This window comes from Coturnix japonica, chromosome 18 (assembly GCF_001577835.2).
Source record: "Coturnix japonica isolate 7356 chromosome 18, Coturnix japonica 2.1, whole genome shotgun sequence".
Taxonomy (NCBI): Eukaryota; Metazoa; Chordata; class Aves; order Galliformes; family Phasianidae; genus Coturnix; species Coturnix japonica.
This window is the reverse complement of record NC_029533.1, coordinates 7,461,318-7,483,038: the sequence shown is the minus strand read 5'-3', so window position 1 is coordinate 7,483,038 and position 21,721 is coordinate 7,461,318. Positions and strand designations below refer to the sequence as shown.

At 41.9% G+C, this 21,721-nt stretch overlaps 2 protein-coding genes across 5 annotated transcripts; both read left to right on the top strand.

The window, feature by feature from the left end:
* The first annotated feature begins 37 nt into the window (after nucleotides 1-37).
* ATAD5 (ATPase family AAA domain containing 5) lies at nucleotides 38-13,340 on the top strand. 2 transcript variants are annotated; one of them, XM_032448317.1, is made up of 23 exons: nucleotides 38-306; nucleotides 909-2,683; nucleotides 2,815-2,902; nucleotides 3,440-3,604; nucleotides 3,850-3,985; nucleotides 4,257-4,341; nucleotides 4,477-4,658; nucleotides 5,169-5,326; nucleotides 5,630-5,783; nucleotides 6,027-6,320; nucleotides 6,477-6,567; nucleotides 7,134-7,216; nucleotides 7,326-7,462; nucleotides 7,570-7,720; nucleotides 8,120-8,290; nucleotides 8,624-8,739; nucleotides 9,249-9,342; nucleotides 9,551-9,615; nucleotides 9,839-10,020; nucleotides 10,195-10,381; nucleotides 10,543-11,363; nucleotides 11,756-11,920; nucleotides 12,109-13,340. In XM_032448317.1, exons 1-23 carry the CDS (start codon nucleotides 241-243, stop codon nucleotides 12,185-12,187), a joined length of 5,445 nt encoding a protein of 1,814 aa, XP_032304208.1. In that variant the 5' UTR covers nucleotides 38-240; the 3' UTR covers nucleotides 12,188-13,340. The 2 variants fall into 2 exon arrangements, with proteins under 2 accessions (XP_032304208.1, XP_015735097.1); XM_015879611.2 differs by having other exon boundaries at nucleotides 42-306; nucleotides 9,839-10,019; nucleotides 10,197-10,381; nucleotides 10,540-11,363.
* Nucleotides 13,341-13,441: 101 nt separating this feature from the next.
* On the top strand, nucleotides 13,442-21,269 carry ADAP2 (ArfGAP with dual PH domains 2). 3 transcript variants are annotated; one of them, XM_015879623.2, is made up of 10 exons: nucleotides 13,442-14,215; nucleotides 15,210-15,340; nucleotides 16,017-16,108; nucleotides 16,236-16,321; nucleotides 16,659-16,768; nucleotides 17,384-17,530; nucleotides 17,626-17,709; nucleotides 18,937-18,999; nucleotides 19,775-19,849; nucleotides 20,026-21,269. In XM_015879623.2, exons 1-10 carry the CDS (start codon nucleotides 14,128-14,130, stop codon nucleotides 20,242-20,244), a joined length of 1,095 nt encoding a protein of 364 aa, XP_015735109.1. In that variant the 5' UTR covers nucleotides 13,442-14,127; the 3' UTR covers nucleotides 20,245-21,269. The 3 variants fall into 3 exon arrangements, with proteins under 3 accessions (XP_015735109.1, XP_015735108.1, XP_015735112.1); XM_015879622.2 differs by having other exon boundaries at nucleotides 19,772-19,849; XM_015879626.2 differs by lacking the exon at nucleotides 13,442-14,215 and adding an exon at nucleotides 14,670-14,990 and having other exon boundaries at nucleotides 19,772-19,849.
* The last annotated feature ends 452 nt before the right edge of the window (nucleotides 21,270-21,721 follow it).

The window sequence follows — 21,721 nt, the reverse complement described above, 5'->3', positions numbered from 1 at the left end:
GGCGGGGCGCCAACCGCCGGGATCACGTGATGGCAAAACGCGCGTGGCGGTTGGCGGAGCGAGCGGGTCACGTGGGTGTTGTAGCGCCGCCCCGTTCCGCGCGCAGCTCCGAATCGTTCCGCGCGCTTTTCCCCTGTCAGTCACTCGCTCCGTGCGGCGGGACCGGACATGGCGCCACCGCGCGACTCACGGCGCGTCTGAGCGACCCGCGCTGCCGGGACGGGCCGGGCTGGGCTGGGCATGGTGCGTGCGGGGCGTGCGGCGGGCAGCGCCTCGGCTGAGTCCGGGAGGGACGGCGACCTGCAGGTGTGCGGCGGGACGGGGTGTGCCGGGACGGGGTGTGCCGGGACGGGGTGTGCCGGGACGGGATGTGCCGGGACGGGATGTGCCGGGACGGGCGGCTCCGCGGGGCTCGGTGCGATCGTGGGGGCGGTGGCCGAACGGGATGAGCCGCGTTCCCGGGAGCGGGCGGCGCTGCGGCTCCGTGATGCGTCGCGCTCGTTGCTCTCGTTGCTCTTTGCGCGCCCTGCCCGGCGGGGCCGTTTCCCTCCGGTGTTGCCGGGTGCACCGCCAGGATCCCCCGGTGTGCGGTGAAACAGCCGCGCTGCTCCCGGCCATGGGCTGCGCTGACGGTCCGCTCGGTGCTGGAGGTCCCGGGCGTTGGGTGGTGGTTTGAATGTCGATGTCCCGCTGTTCTGAACCGTCACCCCTGTCCAATCCAGCTGGGGCGGCTCCTGCAGGATGGCGCTGAGCGATGTGAGCAGGGACTCACGTCAATAAGTTCATTGTCTTTTACAAGAGCACAAATGTCACTGTGTAAACTTGTATCGCAAAGTGCCTGATATCAGCACACCGCAGCTCAAGGTTTTAATGGCCAAGGCTGACACAGAGCTCTCTTTTTATTGTAGCCGTGCAAGAAACGGCGAGAGGAAGATGGCTCTGTGAAAACCATCACGAGGTATTTCTCACCATTAGCGAAAGCAGGAGGTAAAGTGTCATCGCCTCCAAAAGCCAACAACATCTTGGATTACTTTAAGAAGACGCCTGCAGCTGAGAAACATGCAACAGCAGCTGGGGAGATTACAGCAGAATTCAGTGACGACCTGGATTGTTATATAGCATCTCCAAAGCCAAAGAGGAAAAGGAAGAGAACTCGTGTAAATAATAAGCAAAGAGAAATGAAAGAGTTGGAGAGTGAACGCACAATAGAAATTGATTGTGATGACAGCATAGAAGCAACAAGGCTAAAAGAAGACAGTGATGATTTCATAGCTACGTGTGCTTTAGGTGACTGGAAAGGTGGAGGGGAATTAGCTGAAGGTCATAAGCAAGGTGAGGATTTCTCACATACAGACATCTGTGTTAAAAGTGATGAGAAAGTTGGTTCTGAAATAAATGCAACAAAAAATAGGATAAGAAAAACAAGGAAAAGGAAGCACAAAGTAAATGTGGATTCGTCTGGGAGTTTTTCATTTGAGAACCAGCTGAATGAAAAGTGTAGGAAAGAAACTAAAGGTAAGAAAAAGAAGGAATCTCCTAAAGCAGCAGAATGTGATGATGTTATTAGTGACACAAGTTGTGAAGTACTCACAGATGATAAAACATCTCAGGCAAATGACAGTATCATAACAGTGTCCTTTGAGGACTTCTTGAAAAGCCAAGGAGAAAATCACGTAGAGGATGTTGAAGGTACAAAGCCAATGCTGGACAGTTCTGTTACTGTCAATGAAACGGACAAAAGTGGAAGTAATAGTGACCCTGAAAAGTGTGAGGAATTTCAGCAGCTACCGCTTAGAACAGTAACTGTTCTTGCACAAGTTCATTCCGTTCCCCCCAAATCAGGTTCTTTACATAATGAGCAAAAAGGTTCTAAGAAAATAGCTTCCATTTTTCTGAAGCAGAAAGTATATGTAGAAGAAGAAAGCAGCCCGTCTCTTGTGGAGAGTGAGCAGACTGAGCAGCTCACCCTGAAAAGAAAATCTAACGTAGTCATTGAGGAAGAGGAGCTGGAGTTAGCGATACTAGAGACTGCAGGATCGGATTCTTTGAAGATGAAATCTACTCTGGAAGAAAGGCATCAGTTCATGAAAGCGTTCAGGCAACCAACATCAGATGTAAGAAAAAGTGGAGTTAAAAAGGCACCTGGGAAAGCAAAGCAAGTCATTGGGAGGACTTCAAAAGACAAGAAAGGACCCGAGGGTGACAGTGTTTTAAATACGGAATTAGAAGGTGGGCTACCAGAAGATGGTGCAGACAAATGCATGAGTTCTAGTCCTGGAAACACCAGAACGAAAAACAAGAGGCCGCGGAAGTTTCAGAAGAAGGGAAGCAAAAGAAACAAGGCTTTGGGAGCAAAGGAAAAATGTATCTCAAGTACAAGCAACTATAACGAAGATAAAGAATCAGTAGATTGTGATCAGGTGAAGGAAAGTAAATTGGATGTAATAATTTCATCTAGTCCAAAAGTGAAAGAGTTGAGGAGGAGTCTGAGGCAAAAGAAAACCAACACATCCAAAACTATTACACCCAAAAAGAACAAAATTAGAAGGAACTTTTCTGGAGATGAAAGTGTGTGGCCTGTACAGACTTCCACACCAAAAACAAGCAGGCAGTCCTTAAAGAAAAGTAACGTGTATAAGGCTGAGGTGATTACAGTGCCCTCCGATGAGAACAGCCCAATAAGGTAAACATGTTGGAATATATTCTGGCTTTATGCATTTTGTTTTGTTTTCCTGCAAGTATTTTAAGAGTAAGTTGTAGTTACGATTCCTTTCATTAAACAGTAATGATTTTATAACACTTTTCCCTAATTAGAATGAGGTTTACACGGATCAATGCAACTATAAAATCAAATAAAAGTGAAGCAAAGAATAATGAAGAGCTTAACTCCAAAAATAAAAAGGTAATTCATGTAACAGCTTGTGTTTCAGTATGTTGTCATTTACTAAATGCATATAATTGTTAACATTCAAATTGTTTAATACAGTAAAGCATGGTAGTACACAAATGTCCACTTGAAAGAGAGTATTACTGGAATTTACTATAGCATTTGAGCTAGTTTCTTGTACAGTTACTGTACCGTTGACTTTAAACTGTTACAAATAGCAGCTTGTGTGAATATAACAACAGAAATCAGATAGGATAGCATGCTCATCTTTGGCAAGTTCTCGAGGTGGGATGTAGCATTTGGGCATAGCAGAACAGCTGATGCTTAACAACATCACTGCTCAGATCTCATTTGTCCTGTGGGTGACCAGGACAGTCCCCTGTAGGGCTCCCACTACCCCTAGTGTTCTCCTTCTGATTGTTTCACTTTCTTCCCAATGCAAGCAAATGTTAATTAGAAATCATACACTAGAGATAATATAATGTGGAACACTTAGTGAAGATATTGCTATTAATTGCTAGATATCTTGGTTATTTTGTACTTTGTCAATAGATAAGCTCTGCTTCTAAAAACGTGTCCAAAGCAAAACAGCTGGTTGAAAAAGCAAAAGCTATAAAGCACAACAGATCAAAGGTTAATGAGGACTCAGCAGCTCCTGTGAGGCGCTCATCTCGACAGCAAGCTCTTGCTGAAAAGAAAACGTTACAAGAAAATGAAGTAAGCCTGTGTATTCTATGGGGAAATCATTCTCTAGTTCTCGTGACTTTGTTAAGCATTAAAAATGTTTTGTAGAAACACTTTTAAGTATGAAATAAGGTAGATAGCGATTACAGAGTAATCTTCAAATGGTATTTGGTAACTTCTGGGCTTTGCAGAAGTTTCCCCAATACCTGTCACTAAATTGTGTTGCTAATGAAGGAGGAAAATCATTTCCTTTCTAAGTTTGTTTCCTTTTCTACCAGGATTCAGTAATAATTCTACATTCAAGCCAGAGCAATGACAGCACTACAGTGCAGGGTGTGAAGCAAAAGAATCTTCGAAGCTTAAATGATGTTTTGGGGAAGTCTAAAAATCTGAAGGTTTCTAAGAACTCAAAAGGTAATTGAGTTTTACTAAATGAGTTATTTAACGAGAAAGTTTATCGACCAATTTATTTCATCAGGCTCTAAAGTATGTTTATGAAATAACTGGAAATATAACTGCAGTGGATCTTATTAAAATACTTTTCTTAGAAATGGAGCTTCCCTTGGGTTACTAAATAAAATATATAGACAGTGAACATGAAAGCCCAGTTACAATGCACATATGATGAAAGAGAGTTGCTAATCGGTGCCAACCTATCATGGTTATTTTTGCTGTTTCTCTGAAGGAAAATTGGGATACGTTCCTTCATTCCTGGGCAGAAATGTGCAAAAGTCTACAGATGAACCGGTTGTGATTTTTGATGATAGCAGGTCAGTGTTCAAAATTGCTGTTGGTTCCAGTTCTTCCAGACATCATAAATTCATGCATAGAACGTGATTAGATTCTGTCATAAGCCTTATATACCTGGTAGTGTTAATGATCTTTTGTTTCTGTTGTCGTTAAAGCCAAGATGCATCTGAGAATTCTCAAGATGATGATCAGTTCAGAGCAAAACGTGAATTTTTGATGAGTGGTTTGCCAGAATTACTGAAAAGACAGATTGCAAAGAAAGCAGCAGCAATGGAAGCGTACCTTCTAGCCAGCTCACATTTCAAACCTGTTGTTCACGTACAGCAGAAGGATGACTGTAAGCTTTTGTTGTTATTGATAAATGTATGTGATTTGAAGTAGACTTTAGGCAATCTATTCAGGAAAGAGGGAAGCTGAAAAACAGCTTATTACCTGGAATAATTGATAGTTCGTTCTTGTTTTGTAATACAATAAGAAAACAAAAGAAGCCTTCGGGGATATGCTTTGTGAACATAGTTCTCCCATTAAACTGGTGCAAGATTAATGTATACACTGATGGCAAGGGAAAGAATATTCAAAAGGTTTCAAGTTCTAATTTGGAGAATATTAATCATGTTGGACTTTGGGCAGAAGACGTTTTGTTCTGACAAAAGCAAAGTGCTTCTCAAGAGAGAGAAGTGGAATTAGTGACAATGAAGTTGATGCAGTATGAATTGAGTAGACTTGACTGTGGCATGAGTAAACGCTCTTCCACCTACAGCTTTCTTACTGTGGGATGTTTCTGTCTGTTGTTGTTTCTCTGTTTATCAGATTTACGGGGCTTTTTGTTCCTCTTTTTCTCATCCAGTTTGCCCAATGTGGAAATTGAAGTCACCATTGTGTCCTCTACTAACGAAGCTAAGGAAACTAAGTACTGAAGTCACTAATGTCACAAAAATTGCCATCTCGCTTGGTGAATTTTCCACTGTAAAGTCAGAACTGATTGGAAGCCGTTCTGCACCTGTGGTCAGTGCTTCAAAATGGAAGGTTTTATTACAAGAAAAATAATTTTATTTCTGTTACTTGGGGGTGGGGGAGCAACACAAAAGCAACAAACCGTGGTTTGAATTCTTCGTTGTTAGAGAGATTTTTGTCTGCTTATTTTCTGTTGTGTCTGTGTGTAACACCAGGCAATTCTCAAGTCAAGGAAGTTTGTCACTAATCAAACCTCAGGTCTTAACTGGGCAGCTACCGCTGTTATCTTAAATTATGCAAAATTGTAATTGTCATCCTTTATGTTTTTAAGGGACCTTTTATTTTGTATTACAGTTCTCTGGCCGACGACCGGTTTTCTCTGAGGCATTCAGGAAGGGTTTGCTAGAGGAGATCGTGTCTTCTAACTCTCAGTTTCCTGTGAGAAAACACTTCTACAAGTTTCTGAAAAAAGCAACCTCTCTGTTTGCTTTAGAAAACAGTATGCAAGGTTGGTAAAATATGTAAACCCGTGTAAGAAGGCAAGTTGGCACTTCAGGAATGTTTCAATGAAAGAATGTTGTTGGGGGGGGGGGAAAGCTGGGCCCACATTTTTTTATGTTATTTTCACCAAATTCTACAGACGTGGCTTGAACTCCAGTTGTAGTGGCCATAGAATAGCCATTGCTTGAATTCTTTTGTTTTTTCATTTACAAAATCAGGGAGGTTTTTCAATTTTTTTTTTCCCCCGCAGGAAACAGAGATGCCTCTTCAAATGCTGAGGTAAATCAAAAACCTCCTGACAACTGGAAGAAAACCAAGAGGAAAAGGAAAGAAAAGGATGAGCAAAAATCGAAAAGGAGAAAACAAACTGAGAACACACAGACTGAGGTAGAATCCAGAGCTTCCAGGAGTGTTATCACTCCTCTACCTGGGGGAAAGCAAGCAGATGCAGAACAAACAATACACCTGGAGAAAAACAAACATCAGAAAGCAGATGTTAGGACAGAAGATACTGAATATTTATCAGAGACAGATGCACATTCAGGTAAATGTGTTCCTCTTGTCTGATTTTAGATCTCATTGTATTGAGGAAATTGTGATTTTTTTCACTGGAAGCCCTGTACAAGTCCTATAGTTGGACATGAGTAACAGATAGTGGTCAATTTTCTTTTTAATCGAGTGCTATTTTTTTTTCCTGTAGGTGTTGAAGATGTGCTCTGGACAGAAAAGTATCAGCCACAGGACTCCAGTGAACTTGTAGGGAACAAGAAAGAAATTGAAAGGCTACATAGGTTAGAACCATTCCTAAAGTAACTCAGAACACCATTTTACAATTTAAGTATAATTATTTTACACTGTGGCGGGGTGTGTCTGGCTTTTGGTTTGCGTTACTCCCAAAAAGTTGCAGAAACAAATTAGCAGTTGATATGAATTACATTCTAGTTATAGTTTCTTGGATGGTGGTACCTTGGTATGTAATAGAGCAGTCCATCTTGCACACAGTACTATATTTCACAAAGTATTTTCTGCAATTTAAATAGGTCACAAAGTGATCTAATTTTATACAAATCAACTAATACAACAGAGAATGGAGTTGTTCTTCATAAAATAATCAAACCTGAAGATCTTTTATTTTAACTGTAAGAAATTTCTTACATTTCTAAGGAAGGTACTATGTGGCTGATCTTAAGGTTTATATTGACGTGCAGAAACAAACTCTATAGCCTGTTAGGATATAAAGCAGGTATGTTTAATTTATTGTGGGGTCCTTTTTGCTCTTCAATATTCTCTTCCATCTTTTCATTTACTTTTATTCAGCTGTAATAATGTTTTTGTTATTGTTCTGTTCCTCTTATAGCTGGTTAAAAGAATGGAAAAAAAGAGCTGATTGGGAAGAGAAGAGAAATCAAAAAGGGGAAAAGGAGGACAAAGTGCATGAAGGTGCTGATAGAGTTCACAGTGACATGTAGCTTCTCCTTAAAGCTGACATTAAAACAATATGAATTGATAATGATTTGAACAGTCCTTTCTCTTTTAAATAATTCTACAGATTCTTTGGATAGCCTTGATTTTAAATCTGATATTGAGGAAGAGAATAACCTTTGTAATACAGTCCTGATTACTGGCCCACCAGGAGTGGGGAAAACAGCTGCAGTGTATGCCTGTGCTCAGGAGCTTGGCTTTAAGGTCGGTGGAGTTTTTGTCAATGCTATTTTTCTTAATTGTATGTAGTGATGTGAAAAGACTTGTATTACAAGAGGTCTTTATTATTAATTACTTAAATACACTTGCAGATATTTGAAGTCAATGCCTCTTGCCAGCGCAGTGGTAGACAGATACTGTCTCAACTAAAAGAAGCTACTCAGTCTCATCAAGTGGACAAAAAAAGCATCAATGCACATAAGCCTTGTTTTTTTAACAGCTGCAGCAGTGCAAAGTCACCAAGTAAGTTTCATAGTTCTGTGGGTATTCTTTAGGAGCTGAGTTCCCAAAACAATTCTTAAACATGAATTATTTAAGATAGCAAAGTTTATCTGGCCCCTGCAATAACAAGAACCACTCCATAGGTTAACACAACTATGTGCCAAATCAATGATTTTATCAAAATGAATGACTCTTGATCCTCTTCCTAAATTATTTCAGTATCATTAGAATAAGTGCTATGAAACTTTGAATGGAGAGATAAACAGAAAGCATTCCCTGAGCAGAAGAAAAGTAAAGTAAGCAGAAATCAGTACATAAAGCTGTCCTGTACTGTAAACAAAACTTGATTTTGCTCTACATTTGCTTGAGAAATGTCATCTTGGGATTACAGTTCAAACTTAATATAAACATGTCTTGCAGAAAAAATGTACTCTCCAAAGAAAGTTATTTCACCAAGAAAACCTCCACTGTCACCAAAAGGAGCAGGACTGAAACGAAGCCTCCCCCCTAAAACACTTGCAAACTATTTCAAAATGCCCTCCAGATGTAAAGGTAATGAAGGAACAGTAACAGCTCAAGAAAAAAATAAAGGTAGGTGTCACTAATTAATAGTTAATTATCATTAAAGATGGAAAAGCTGTGCTGTACTATTGTATACCTACATAGAAAATGGTTATTACTCTATTTTGTTTTTTCAGAGACAACGAGGAGGAATGCAAGAACAAAGTGCTGGGTACATTCCCAGCGAGTTTCTTGTAGTTTCTTTTAAAACATGAAGAGACATCAGAAAAGGGATCTTGCTTAAAATTTGTGTCAGTGTAGACTTTAAGCAGATTGTGTATTGGGTGTTTTGTAGAGTACAACTTAGAGTGTGTTTAAGTAGTTTCAGTCCTTCTTTCTGCTCAATTCTTCACCCATCTGCAGGAAATGCGCAGAATTTGTGGGAAGAAAAAAATGTTCACATTAAGTCAATAAGCAAAGAAGTAGAAGATGGAGAACACAGCAGGAAAAGTGCGACATCTCTCATACTTTTTGAAGAGGTAACATTTGAGTGAAACACCCTGATGTGAGCAATACATCCCTTCTGCTTAGATAACTGAACTTTATTTCCTTCTTCCGTGGGACTTCTAGGCAGATTCAAAGGCAGGGATGGTCAGTTATTTAAAAAATGCATTCAATATTTAATGCCTCCATCCTCCTGAGCGCTCTTCTTCCAGTAATTTTTTTTCCTTATTATTTTGAAAACTAAAAGATAACAGAGCTACCTACAGTCTCTGTCAACTGTCAGTTTGCAGAGTTCTGCTAATCCAGTTTGACTGTCAGCTCTTTAATAGTTGTATGCTACATCTGCTCTATACACATTAAAAGTTACCATAAACACCCATGATGATGTGTGCGGACAGGCATAGTTTGTCTGATGCATTATACTGCCATTGCCTGTGCCTCTTCAGTAAATTGATATTAGTGTTAAGTCTTACTCTGCAGTTAATAGCTACTGCATCTGCAGTCATACTGTTGGTATTTTGTACTTCATTTGTGTTTTCTATAGGTAGATATAATATTTGATGAAGACGCAGGATTTCTAAGTGCAATAAAGACATTCATGGCAACTGCAAAGAGACCTGTAATTCTTACTACCAATGGTGAGTAGAGCTTTTTCCTGTAATTAGACTTTGCAGACAGAAAAGCCTACATAATGATAATAATTTAAATGGGAATGGTTGAATGCAGCTCCTAAATAAAAAATATAAGGCACAGAAACAACAAAGAAAGCCATTGAGTATTTAAGTAAAGAAAATAATCTGTTTTGAACATAATGTCACAACAGTTCACCAATATCTCTTTATGTAGATCCAACATTTAGCTTAATGTTTGATGGCTATTTTGAAGAAATCAACTTCAGAACTCCTTCCTTGGTAAGTCTATGCTTGGAAATGTGGATTATGTCCTTAATCAAGTATTTCTCAGCTGCTTTAAAATGCAAAGGTTACTGTAAGTTTATAACTATCTGATGGAATGTATCCATAGAAAAAATGTATTGCAAGTTTGTTGGGGTTTTTTGTTTGTTTGTTTTGCTTCTGTGCAACACTGCAGTCTTAGTCTTAGAGTTGTTTTCAGTGGTTTTTGTTTAACTTTTAGATGAATGCTGCTAGCTACCTGCAAGTGCTGTGCTTGGCTGAGAATCTACGAACAGATGTAAAAGACTTAGCTGCTCTATTATCCACAAATAACTGCGATATCAGACAAAGTGTTCTCTACTTACAATTTTGGGTTAGAAGTGGAGGTGGATACTTGAAAGACAAACGTTTGGTGCTTCACGGTAGGTTGATTTTTAAATGTTATATCCTATCTTAAGAAGACTGATTAAATGAAATCATTCTTAACAATGGATGAGTAGATGTGAACTTTCTGTTAAGATTAAAATTGGATGGGGGGGAAAAATACAGTAAGTTTATGATGTAACTTTTTTCAAGTGAAGAACATTGTCATTGTGCAGGAGATGAGACAAATCCAGCAGATCAAGTAATTAATTATGAGAAGCCAACAGATGCCAAGATGGATCTTTCTCAAGATGATGCCCCACGTCAGGAATTCCCTAAATGTGACACAGGCTGTGTAGAGACACTGCTGGGCCTTAAGAATATCCTATTGCCATCAGAAGATTTGTTCACATTTCTTAAGGTATTTTTTTGTTGACTGGCTAAAACCTCAACAACTGCGAGACATTTCAGTGTAATTGGCACTATGAACTTTATCTTAGAAGTAAATCTTTTCTCTTTTTTTGGTTTTAGAATATTAAAATATATGTATGTTAATATTCTACAACTATTATTTTACAGCAGACGATCACAAGCAAGGAGGACTGGAATAAATTGATACAGCTTCTCACAGAATTCCAGCTGAAGAATGTGGATTTTATATATAGTAATCTTGAATTTCTTCTCCCTTTACCAGTGAATTACCTTTCAAATCAGTCTGAAGCATCTAATACTATACCTGAAAGGACTACTGTAGTTTCTTCAAAAAACAGTTCTATTAACAGTTACTGTTATGGGAAAAGTAACTCTGGAAAAAAATCTAAAAAGACAAAGAACAAGAAAAGACTTGAAGAATTGGATGACAGTGACTTATTTGATACTGGACTGAACTATTCAGCTGAATTCCTAACTTTGCCATCAGACAGTCCTACGCCGTGTGCTGAAGTGAATGAGGAGGAATCAAAACTGAATAATAGAAAAGAAAAGAAAAGCAAAACCCCATCAAATGGTAGAAGATCTGCTCTTGTTCTTCAGTGTCTGAATTCAGTGACTGAATTTGTGGAGGACATGTCTTTTTTGGATTGCTGTGTAAACAGTACTGCAAAGGAGCCGCTAGAATTCTCTAATGATGAAAGATTCACCTGGATGAATGGCAAAATCAAAAATGGTCTGTGTGACGAATTCAGTATTGAAAATACTGATTGGTGGAGCTCTCGGAGCTGCAGTGAAATAAAAGCAGCTATTGAAGCGCTCAGTTTTAACAAATGTTCTGTTAGTATTTCTCAAAGCTTGGAAGCCTCTTTGAGCACAAGAAATACACCTGAAAGTGATCGACTTGAGGGACTGACTTTGCATATGTCAGACACAAGAAATTCTGTGTCTTTCAATCAGTCAGCTGATTTAAGGTAAGGCTTTACTAATAGTTCCGGAGTTATTTGTCCAGAAGAGCATTTTTCAGTGTGTAGGGCAGCTTCAGGTCCTGTGCCAATATGAATGTTTTCATAGGCCTGAGAGCACTGGAATAAGATGTTGAATTTGTTTAAGCAAGCTCAAATTAACTGCTTAGCAGTTGCTGCCAAAAATAACATTTGAATACCCTGACTGTAATATTCAGGGGTGGAGTCTTTAATCTGATCTATATACTTTAAATCAATTTACATTCCATTACTCTAATATGAAAAACAAAAACTTAAAGGATGTATTAATATCTCCTTAAGTTTTAAGCAAGTGGATTTGATCTTAAAGTAGCAAATACGTTCTTGTACAAGAAACTGTAAAGCTTTGTTCTCTATTTTAGCATCCACAAAAAAGCACAGAAGAGGCTGTCAGTCATCAGAACTGTATTTTCCAGAGCTCCTTTAAACCTTGGAAATAAGCAAGCCAGCATACTTGAGTATCTCCCTACTCTTCGCAGCATTTGTAGGTCTGAGAAGCTTAAAGAGCAAGGAAAGACAAAAAGAAGGTAAGCTTTGGTTTTCCTGAACCTTGCTGTATTTCAGTATGTAAGGTGGTTGAAGAACTTTAGTCAAATATTTTCGTAAACCTTTTTAGACAAGAAAGCTGGATGCTGCTTTTCAAAACACAAATTTTGTCTGCCATTTGGAAGTAATTCAGGCATGTTGTGGTCACTCTTCCTTTTTCTCTTTTTAGGTTTTTGCATTATCTCGAAGGGATTCATCTTGAAATACCCAGACAAGCGATAAACACTCTGTCTCTAGACTTCCCTTAGGATCACTAACACCAGAAATACTTTGTGCCTGATGGTGTTCTCACCATAATCGCAGGGTTTTTTTAACCACGTTATTTTATTGTATATTCAGAGCCATTTGTATATGAAATTTCTATAATTATTTAAAATAATGTAAATATCTATTGTTATAATATTGCTCTCCACATCTGAAATGTGGGTTTGGTGCTTGTCCAGTGCGTGCATTTAGAATATTAAATGCACCAACTATTTAATTGGTACTACCTTGTTGGTTTCAAACATGGAATTGCCACAACTTCCACAGCTTGCTTTCTTATTCCCCTCCTCTTTGAGGAGATGATTGATTAAAATGAGCTTGATTTATTCAGAATTTGCATATATGTTAAATAACCCAAAGTGAGAAAGGAATAGGGAGAGAAAGCAACTGTTCTTCTGAAATGTAAATGACTAAAAGCAAATCCCTGCTCAATAATATGTGGGTAACCAAGTCATTACAAAGCACTGTGCCTCCATGTACATATATTTGTATACATTGGTTTCACTTCGTTCGTATTTACAGCTGATCTGCATGTTCATCTCCTTAAAAGAGTAGAGAAATGAATCCTGTAGTTCAAGATGAACTCGGATATTTGGCGTGATTTTGTAAATAACGATTTTTCAAGTATTACTTCAAGTTCAGTAATATTTAATTACTTCCACTTTTGTATATTGTGTTCTATTTTTATACTTCATTTTGTATTTGATGTATTCAGCCTCATTGTTTGTGATAGCATCTGTTTTTATACACCAATACATCGGATAGAATTCTTACTGTTCATGTCAGAGATGTCTAAAACATGTTTTCCATTTGTGAAAATGTATTGGAGGATTTTCTTAACTATAAATATTTCATCCATGTTCTTTTCTGACTTTGCATTGCATTTCCACTGTTTATTCTTCTCAAACAGGGGTTGTTGCAGCACAGTGGTGCTCTGTTTTATCTCTGTGATGCTGTAGTAATAAGGAAGGCCGTTCTCTGGTACATTCAGTTCTTGTTTTCCATGAATGAAGAATAATTATGGAAACAGTAAATTATTTGAAATATCGGTGCTGTAAATAACCTTTACACTTTACTCTTTCAGTAGCAGAGAACTATCAAATGAGTGAAATAAAGTGGTGGCTGTTAAAATTTTAATGGATCAATGGTTGGGGTGACTTCTGTATTTATTCTTACAAAAAAAATAGGATCGCTGCTGTAGGTAATTACAGTGGACCTACAGATTAGAAAAAGGCTCTATTAACTACCACTTATTTTAAGAAATAGATGGGAAAGATAAATGAGGAGTGGGAGACCAGCTCCTTCTGACGTTGGCTGTCTGGTTCTAATAAATTGCTTTAAGAACTTCCGTTCAGGAGGCTCCAAGCTGTGGTGCTGAGTCCAAAAGGGAAGGTGGAATTCAAGTATTTTTACTCCTTGTGCACAGTTACCTTAAGAGAACAACTGCAGCCCTTTTGAATTAAGGATCCTCTGCATGTGATGGTTTTACTTATAATACTGGGCTAGTCAGGAACTTAAGTAGTGTCAGTTCAGGACTAAGTGACCAGAGGCTGAAGCGAGGACTCGTACCGCTGTTATGCCTAAAAAAAAAATCGCTGTCCAGAAAGGACGGGGCTGACGCTGAAGAAAGAGAAACTTCATGCTCAGTGAGGTAGGGCTGTTGCGGTAGGGCTGTTGCAGCCGTGCTGCTCGCAGCTCGCTGCCCTTCCTGCGCGGTTCCCGCAGTCCCGGCGGTTGCTCGCTCCCGCAGCCCCTGGCCCTGGCGTGGAGCCGGGGCGGCCCCTCTGCGCGAGGCGGCCACGATGGGCGGCGGGAGGGGACGGAGCGCCCCGCGGCGTCGGGCTCGGCTCCAGTTCCTGCTTTTTACTCGCCGGGGCCGAACCTCCCGCCGGGCTCCTCCCGCTGAGCTCCGCGCCGGGCGGCGATGATGGACCGCGACCGCAACAAGACGCTGCTGCTGGAGCTGTTGAAGCTCAACGGGAACGATCGCTGCGCCGACTGCGGGGAGCCGGGTAAGGACGAGCCGCTCCTCCCGCAGCCGCCGCGCCCTTCGCCCCCTGGCGCGGTGCGGACGGGGGCAGCGGGAGCTGCCGGGCCGTGCCCGCCGTCCGGGTGCCCGCCCATCCCGCCGCAGGTTCGAGGCGCGGCCGTTCTGTGTTTCGGTCGGTTCCTCTGTATCTCGTCGCCTTTCGCTTCGCGTGGCACAGTGGCGGCGGGGCGGAGCGGCGGTTCCCGAGGAGCGCGGTGCCCGCGGTCCCGACGCCGGCCGAGGTCGCTCGGGTGGACCCGGCCGCGCGGCACCTGGAACGGCGGTGTGAGCACCGAGGGGCGCGGGGCAGGAAGTGGGCAATGAGCGCTGTGTGCGGCTCCCACCGCACCGCAAGGCAGGGGCTGAGCCGGCGGGGTGGCTGCGGAGCTCGGGGCGCACCGGACAAGCCGCCCAAAGCCCGCGGGGCTGCTGCACGGCGAGAGCTCGAGGTGGACGAGCCGCGTCCGGAGCCGGCAGGCGGTTGGTTGCCCGCAGCGGCTGCGGAGAAGCGCCAAGCGGCGTCCGACCGTTCGATGCGATAAGGGAGAGGCGGCCGGAGGAAATGAACTTGCTGGTGCACTTGCAGCGCCGCTCAGCATCAGCTGGATACGGCTGCGGCAGCCGGGAGCTTCTACTTGCGGTCCCCGTGTGCTCTTAGTAGTTGTCGCTGTCCGAAATAGCCCTCCAGATTCAGCAGCAAGAATTTTCCACGATGAACTAATAATTAGCTTGGCTGCCACATCGCCGCTCATCTGCCGGTGCGGGCACATTAATTTTTAAACAAATACTCCGTGAAAAAGCTCACGGAGCTTTTCCCACTGAATTCCTCAGTGGGAAAAGCAGGTGCTGTTCCTCTAAATGAGCACAAACGGCAGCCACGGACAGCGGGTGCGATTTGGTGCATGAGGTGTGAAACCCGTGCATCAGTGGCTGTGCCTGTTCCCATTTATTAGCACATTCTCTTTGTTTCTGCCTAGATCCAGAGTGGGCTTCATACAAACTTGGAATCTTCATTTGTTTGATGTGCTCCGGGATCCATCGCAACCTTCCTCAAGTCAGCAGGGTCAAATCCCTTCGGCTGGACTTCTGGGAGAACGATCTCATAGAGGTACGGGAGGAAAAGGAATAACTCTCTTACTTTCTCCATATTTCAGCATAACTTGTGACTCAGAGTTTGTGTCATCCACCGCGGACAGAGGAACAGAGCTGTACAGAGCAAAGTTAACTGCATGGGGAACTGCAGGGATTTTTCTATGACCTACTCAATGAAATTACACTGATAGGAGGCTGTATTTCTATCAGGCTGCACTGTGTCTCTAGGAAGGACACGGTATCTGCATGTCAAAGCTTGGAGGCCCACCGATATTTCCAGATCCCCCATTCCCTATAGCAATGAAATAACCTCAAATACTGCTTCAACCTGTCTTCTCTCTGTTGAGACGTGTTAGTAACGTGACCATAATTTGTTTCTAGGGATAGATGAAGATAAAGGGAGATCATAAAAGTATATTTTCTTCTTACTCTCTTCTGTCATTTTAATTAACAACCGCGATTTTGTGTTCCCTCCCATCTGGTTCAGAACTTGAAGTCCTGCAAAGGGCCAGCTATCTAAATAGTGCAAACTGTAGTTGCAAAGGGAATTTATAAACTCCAGAGATGCTGAAAGTGAGGGTGAGACTGAGCAGAATGTGCAGTGTTCCCTTTGATCCAAGTTTCATTTTGTGTTCTTTACACGATACTGGTTTTGTATTTGCAGACATGACTGGATTTTCTTTTTATTTCAGTTTATGAAGAAGCACGGGAATCTCTGTGCCAAAGCTAAATATGAAGCAAAAGTCCCTCCCTATTATTACATCCCCCAGTCCTGCGATTGCTTGTAAGTTGATTGTTTACTCAGTGCAGCAAACCTTTATAGCCATCATACTACGGCTTCCCTCTGCAGGTCCTTTGGGGTGACAATAGAGTAGAGGCAGATCAGCTTTATCCATGTTTTCTTCTTTCAGAGTTTTAAGAGAACAATGGATTCGAGCTAAATATGAGCGTGAGGAGTTTGTTGCCACCCGAGTCTGCCAAGATCCTTGTTCTGCAGGTAAAAGTTAGGATTCCCAGAGAAAAGGCATTTGTTTCAAGGCCAACAGCTCAGTACTTTGGCTGCACCTTTGAAGGTCTTTAGGGATGGCTTGCATTGAATGAAATGTTGGATATGCAGTTCTCCCTTCCAAGTCTGGAACTTTGAGAAGAGGCTCCCAGCACTTACAAAGTACATTTAGCTCATCTATGTGATCTCAGTTTTGTAGTTCCCTACTGGTTTGTTCTGTTTGAGGTGAAAATGGATGGAAAAGAAACTTGAAACTCTATGGCACATTAGATAAAAATGCAGCTGCTGTGCTGTGTTTGTGTGACTCCTGTCTCCACCCAATATGCAGGTAGCCATGAAGGATTCCTCTGGAAGCGTGGACGGGAGAGCAAACAGTTCAAGCAGAGGAGGTTTCTTCTGTCAGCACGGGAAGGGGTGATGAAGTACTACACTAAAGAAGTGAGTTCCCAGCCAGTCATTTGTAGGTACCTGGTCCACATCCTGCCTCAGGCTCTGCTCCTTACCAGTTGGAAACAGCACAGATAGATTTGTCTCTAGCAGCCTGTATTAGGAGCAACCCAGATGTTTCCACACTAACATCTGTGGTATCTTAGACAATCGCTCTTTTGGAATTAAGCCTTTTTCTCATCCTTCATCACCTCCCTGCAGCCTCCTTTTCCATAGTGAGCAAAGGAAATGGATGGTGAGTAGCAAGATGAAGAGGAGATCTGTTAGCAGCTGCTACCTTTTACATTACCAAGATTTTCTCTTATCAGTTCTATGCAGCAACACCTTCAACGTGTTCCCCTTCCATGGGAGGGTCGCTAATTGATTTCCATGAAGTTGGTGAGAGGATGTTTGCAGTGCAGACATGTCACTCCAGAGCCAAATATTTGTTGGGGAAAGGGGGTCATGTAGGTGATTTTATGTAGCACATAACTTGGGCTTTTATACTCCAGGTATATCAAATTATCAGACACTTTCTGATCAGTGAGGATCAAGTTCTCAGCTCATCTGTCCTCCATTGCCTTCCTTTAGACCATTTTAACACAGCGATGCTTTTCACTTTCACAGCCCAAAGGTCCAAAAGCTGTTATCAGCATTGACAAACTGAATGTGATGTTCCAGGCAGAGAAAATCCAACATGCTCACGGGCTGCAGATCACATACAAGACAGATGGTCAAACGAGGAACCTTTTTGTCTATCACGAAAGCGGAAAGGTGAATGTCAGAGATTTTGGAACGAGCACTATTCCAGCATTCTTACCCCTTCATGTTATTTTTGTCTTTATGTTTGTATTTGCTCTTTTCCCTAGGAGATTGTTGACTGGTTCAATGCCATTCGGGCAGCACGTTACCATTATCTCAGAACAACCTTCCCAGCTCTCCCTGAGCATGAGGTGAGAACTTAACAAGGCATGAAGCAGTCTGTGCAAACACATTATGGGAAAGCATTTTCCCACTAGTGCCAGAACCAGGTGCTCAAACAGCAGCATGGAGGCTTGGAAATGCCAGCTGTCATCATGCTTTCTCTGGAGAAAGAGGCAAGCTGTGATGCTGGGCTCCTAGTGTGCCTCAGCCTGATTCTAATACTGTGATTTGAAGGCAGCAGCTTTAAAACACATAAAGCTGGTATAGATGTTAGTGGAACTGTTGTGTTCCACACAACACTGGGAAAAAACAGATCTGCAAAGCAGATGCAGTTGTGCACGAAACAGATAGAGACCCTACTTGAGAGACCGTGATGCTTACTTAAGTAATGTCAGGGGACTGTGCTTTGGTTTCCCTTCTTATTTGTTATATTTGAAGCTTGTATATCTGCACAGCTAGTGCTGACAATCACATCCTCATTCTTTTTTTTTTTCCTCCTTCTGGTTGACATAGGATATGAAAGCTAAATCTTTGTTTGCTTTTCAAAATATAACTGCGTTTAGCTATACCAATGGTGTATAATCACTCTAATCACTCACGCTCACTGTCTCTGTTGGCACCAACAAATATTCTTTAGTATTCAGTTGTCTTAGAGATGGAAATGAAGGTATGTCTTTTAATGGTATACAATACAAACAAAAACTCATTTGGGCATCTCTTACATTGACCAGTTGGTCATCTCCCTGTGGGGCAGGAATATCCAGTTCTCAGGTAAACACAGAGATGCTCTGTCCCACATTATCCCTTTCTTTGCAGTTTCTTTGCATCACTGAATTTGCTTCTTTTTCTTCTATGTTTCTTTACATTCCTTAAAACAGTCACTTTTCTTATCACAGATAGGTAAAACACCTCTTCAAAAGCAACCAGACAACAGCCAGCCTACATGCAATGCCAAATTAGTAGTAAGCCTTGAGATGGACAGAAGGTGAAGAAGACTGTCACACTGTAGCTAACATGCAAAAAGGAAGTAAATGTTTAAGGCCAAAAAATCTCCCTGTTTCCTTTTATAGTGAAATCTTTCAAAAATCCTGGGTTCCTTCTTAATTCAGACTTCCCTTTGCTGAGCAGCCAAAAAAAACACAACCAGACAAACCCAAGCCCTAAAAGCCAAAGTTGGCAATGATTTGCTTTGACAGATAGAGAACACAAAAATGAGCCTGAATGAGATGGCAGATATTTATGTGTGTGTGTTCTAGATCATACCCCGGATCACAAGAAATTATATCAAAGAAGGTTATATGGAGAAAACAGGACCAAAGGTAGGTTGAGATTACCCACTTGATAGCACAGAAGCAAGATTCTTCCAGAAGGAGATTTGATAATACTATAGTGTTCACTCATAAGTGATTTATTAAGGGGGCTGTATGTTGCCTGGGTACATAATGACATTGTATTCAAATCTGTTGTGTTATTTGGGATCATGCTCAAGAAATCTGGGAAGAAGGATCCTTCTTGAAGAGTAAGCAAGATGGATCAGTAGGCAGTGGAAATGCAAAGTACTGTTAGGCAACACTAAATGAGTTACTGTATCAGTTGCCTACTAATTACAGCTCTTGAACTGCGGCTACCTCTAGAACAGAAAATCACATGCCAGCTCCTCTATTTCCCTATTTCTCTAAGTTAGTAGCACAGAAGTCACATCTCTTTCCTGCAGCAAATTCTTCAGTGTTAAACCTATGGATTGGGTTGTTTGTTTATTTTTGTGGGAAAGTATTTGGGTTGCTACTTACTGAAACACTGAGAGAGAGATTTCAGGCTCTGTTACAGGAGCACAGGAAGACCCTAGATCTTGTTTGAATGCACGCTCTCCTTGTAAAGGCCACTGCCCCATGGATCATTTTCTGCAGTGATTTTGATTAGTCCATTTACTGTAGTTTTTTTTTTTAACCTGACTAGATTGCTAGTAAAATGAATTTCACTGCTTTATCCAAACGATTGCCACTAAATGCAAATCTCCAGTTGCACACAGCACTGACTCACTAACTGCCAGTTAAGACGATGGGTTAAAGAACTTCTACCATCTACTTTCAGCAGAAGGAGACCTTTAAGATGCGCTGGTTCAGCCTAGACTCTGAAGAGAGGAGCCTGCTGTACTTTAAAAACCCACTGGTAAGCAGAGTGTTCAGAGTGTTCTATGTTTTCTGCCTGTCACTAGTTTAGTGACACCCCCCTACCTCCCCCCCACCTGTCTCCAGCTCCTCCTGCTCCATGTCAAGGGATGGAATAATGTCTGCTAGAGCTGCATTGTCCACTGGCTAATGAATGTCTTGTTTTCTTCCTTCTAGGATGCATTTCCACAAGGCCAAGTTTTTATTGGAAGTAGAGTTGAGGGCTATGAAGTACGAGCTGGCTTGCCCCAGGGAATATCTGTAAAGAAGAGGAAATCAGGAATCACCGTGGTCACACCAACGAGAGATTTTTTGTTTCTGTGTGAAAATGATAGGGAGCAGAGGGAGTGGATAGATGCCTTGAATGGAGTGATTGCCCAGCCCTTGTCTGGTTGAGACTAACATTGAGTTCTGGTGAACTGCACTTCTTGGGCTCTGTTCCTCACTGGTCTGCATCCTCTTTCTGTCAGCAGGGATGATGCTTAAGCCCATTCAGTGACTGTGCTACAAAGGGCTTCTCCCTTCAACAGCTACAGGTGCAGGAAAGGTGGCAAAATAAATGAGTGAGAGGAATGCAGATATTCAGAAATTATCTGTATCCCTTCTTTTGAAGTGCATTCACTCTTCCTTACATTCTCTGCTTTTGAGCAGATGAAGCCTCCCCATGCTGATGTGGGGATATTGTTATACAGAAGAAGTAACAAAGTTAGCGTAAAAAGTTTGACCATGGAGGACTGGCATGAATTTCCTTGAGGATTCCTGAAGAATGTACTTGACAATGCAGCCGTGCCATACATTCTGACAGTAAATGTGACCATCTGTTATATGCGTGCATAGAATAAGTGACCAAGAGGCAAAGACATCACTACCTACCAGGACAATGCAGCATGTCCTGCTGGATTGATGAAAGATAAAAATACATGTTGGAATGACTGGATGTCTTTCTTGGGGGGGAACAGAGGCAGACAACTACTATACCTGCTTGCATCTCCAGTCCAGTTAGGGACATGGTTGTTGTCCATGTAATGTTTTTAATGTCATTTACAGCGTTACATTTTCATCATAGAAACAAGTCTTGCAAACTTAAGTTTCTGATGAAGCTTCCACCTCTTGCTGACGCTTGCCAGCCAGTATGAGGTACCCCAAATAGTTCTCTTCTACAGGAATGAGGAAGTACCAATATGGATGGATTCCTAAGATTAACTCTTTCCATGGCAGCACAGAAAAAAGAAAAAAAGCATTAGGTCATCGTTCTGCCTGTGTCTTATCATTCAACCTTGAACAATCCCTATCAATGGTTCTGTTTCCTGATACATTCTGGTTAACTTAATCTCACACTATTTGAATGCCAGCTCATGTGCTGGTTCAGATCTAACAGCCTATGCCTGTATCCTCTGAAATAAATAGCAAAGCACTTTTGAGATGAGCTGAATAATTCAGGATGATCTCAGACGATCACAGTTCATCCAGTAACCTCGGTTTCACGGATGGGGCTGCTTCTCTGGTGGCGTTTGCTCTCCCACTGTGTCAGCAACACTGATGTGACTTTTGTTGCAAAATCAGGAAGTTCCTTGAGAAAATGAAACCCTGAAGCAACGCAACAACATCTTTTTTGAAGACTCAATAAAAGTCAAAGTCAGGTCACAGGGAGCTCCATGCAATAGTTCATTTCTACAGTTAACCCAAACTGTCTGACCTGTATTAAGCTCTCTGACAGACCTGGGGCACTGTGGGAGCTCCTCGCCTCTGCCCTGGTGAGCTCAGTGCTGCAGGCTGGCTTGCAGGGCACAGCACCTCAGGGCTGCACAACAGCTCCTCCTAAGCTGTGGCTCCCTGCACCCCACACATAGCAGCAGCACAGGGCTTGTGGGAA

Excerpts from the sequence above, each read along its gene's own strand:
- ATAD5 (XM_032448317.1), top strand. The coding sequence starts at position 241 with ATGGTGCGTGCGGGGCGTGCGGCGGGCAGCGCCTCGGCTGAGTCCGGG. Across the intron at positions 2,903-3,439 it reads TTAACTCCAAAAATAAAAAG|ATAAGCTCTGCTTCTAAAAA; the intron begins GTAATTCATGTA and ends CTTTGTCAATAG. Across the intron at positions 8,291-8,623 it reads AGCTCAAGAAAAAAATAAAG|GAAATGCGCAGAATTTGTGG; the intron begins GTAGGTGTCACT and ends ACCCATCTGCAG.
- ADAP2 (XM_015879622.2), top strand. The coding sequence starts at position 14,128 with ATGATGGACCGCGACCGCAACAAGACGCTGCTGCTGGAGCTGTTGAAG. Across the intron at positions 14,216-15,209 it reads CGCCGACTGCGGGGAGCCGG|ATCCAGAGTGGGCTTCATAC; the intron begins GTAAGGACGAGC and ends GTTTCTGCCTAG. Across the intron at positions 16,109-16,235 it reads CCCCAGTCCTGCGATTGCTT|AGTTTTAAGAGAACAATGGA; the intron begins GTAAGTTGATTG and ends TTCTTCTTTCAG.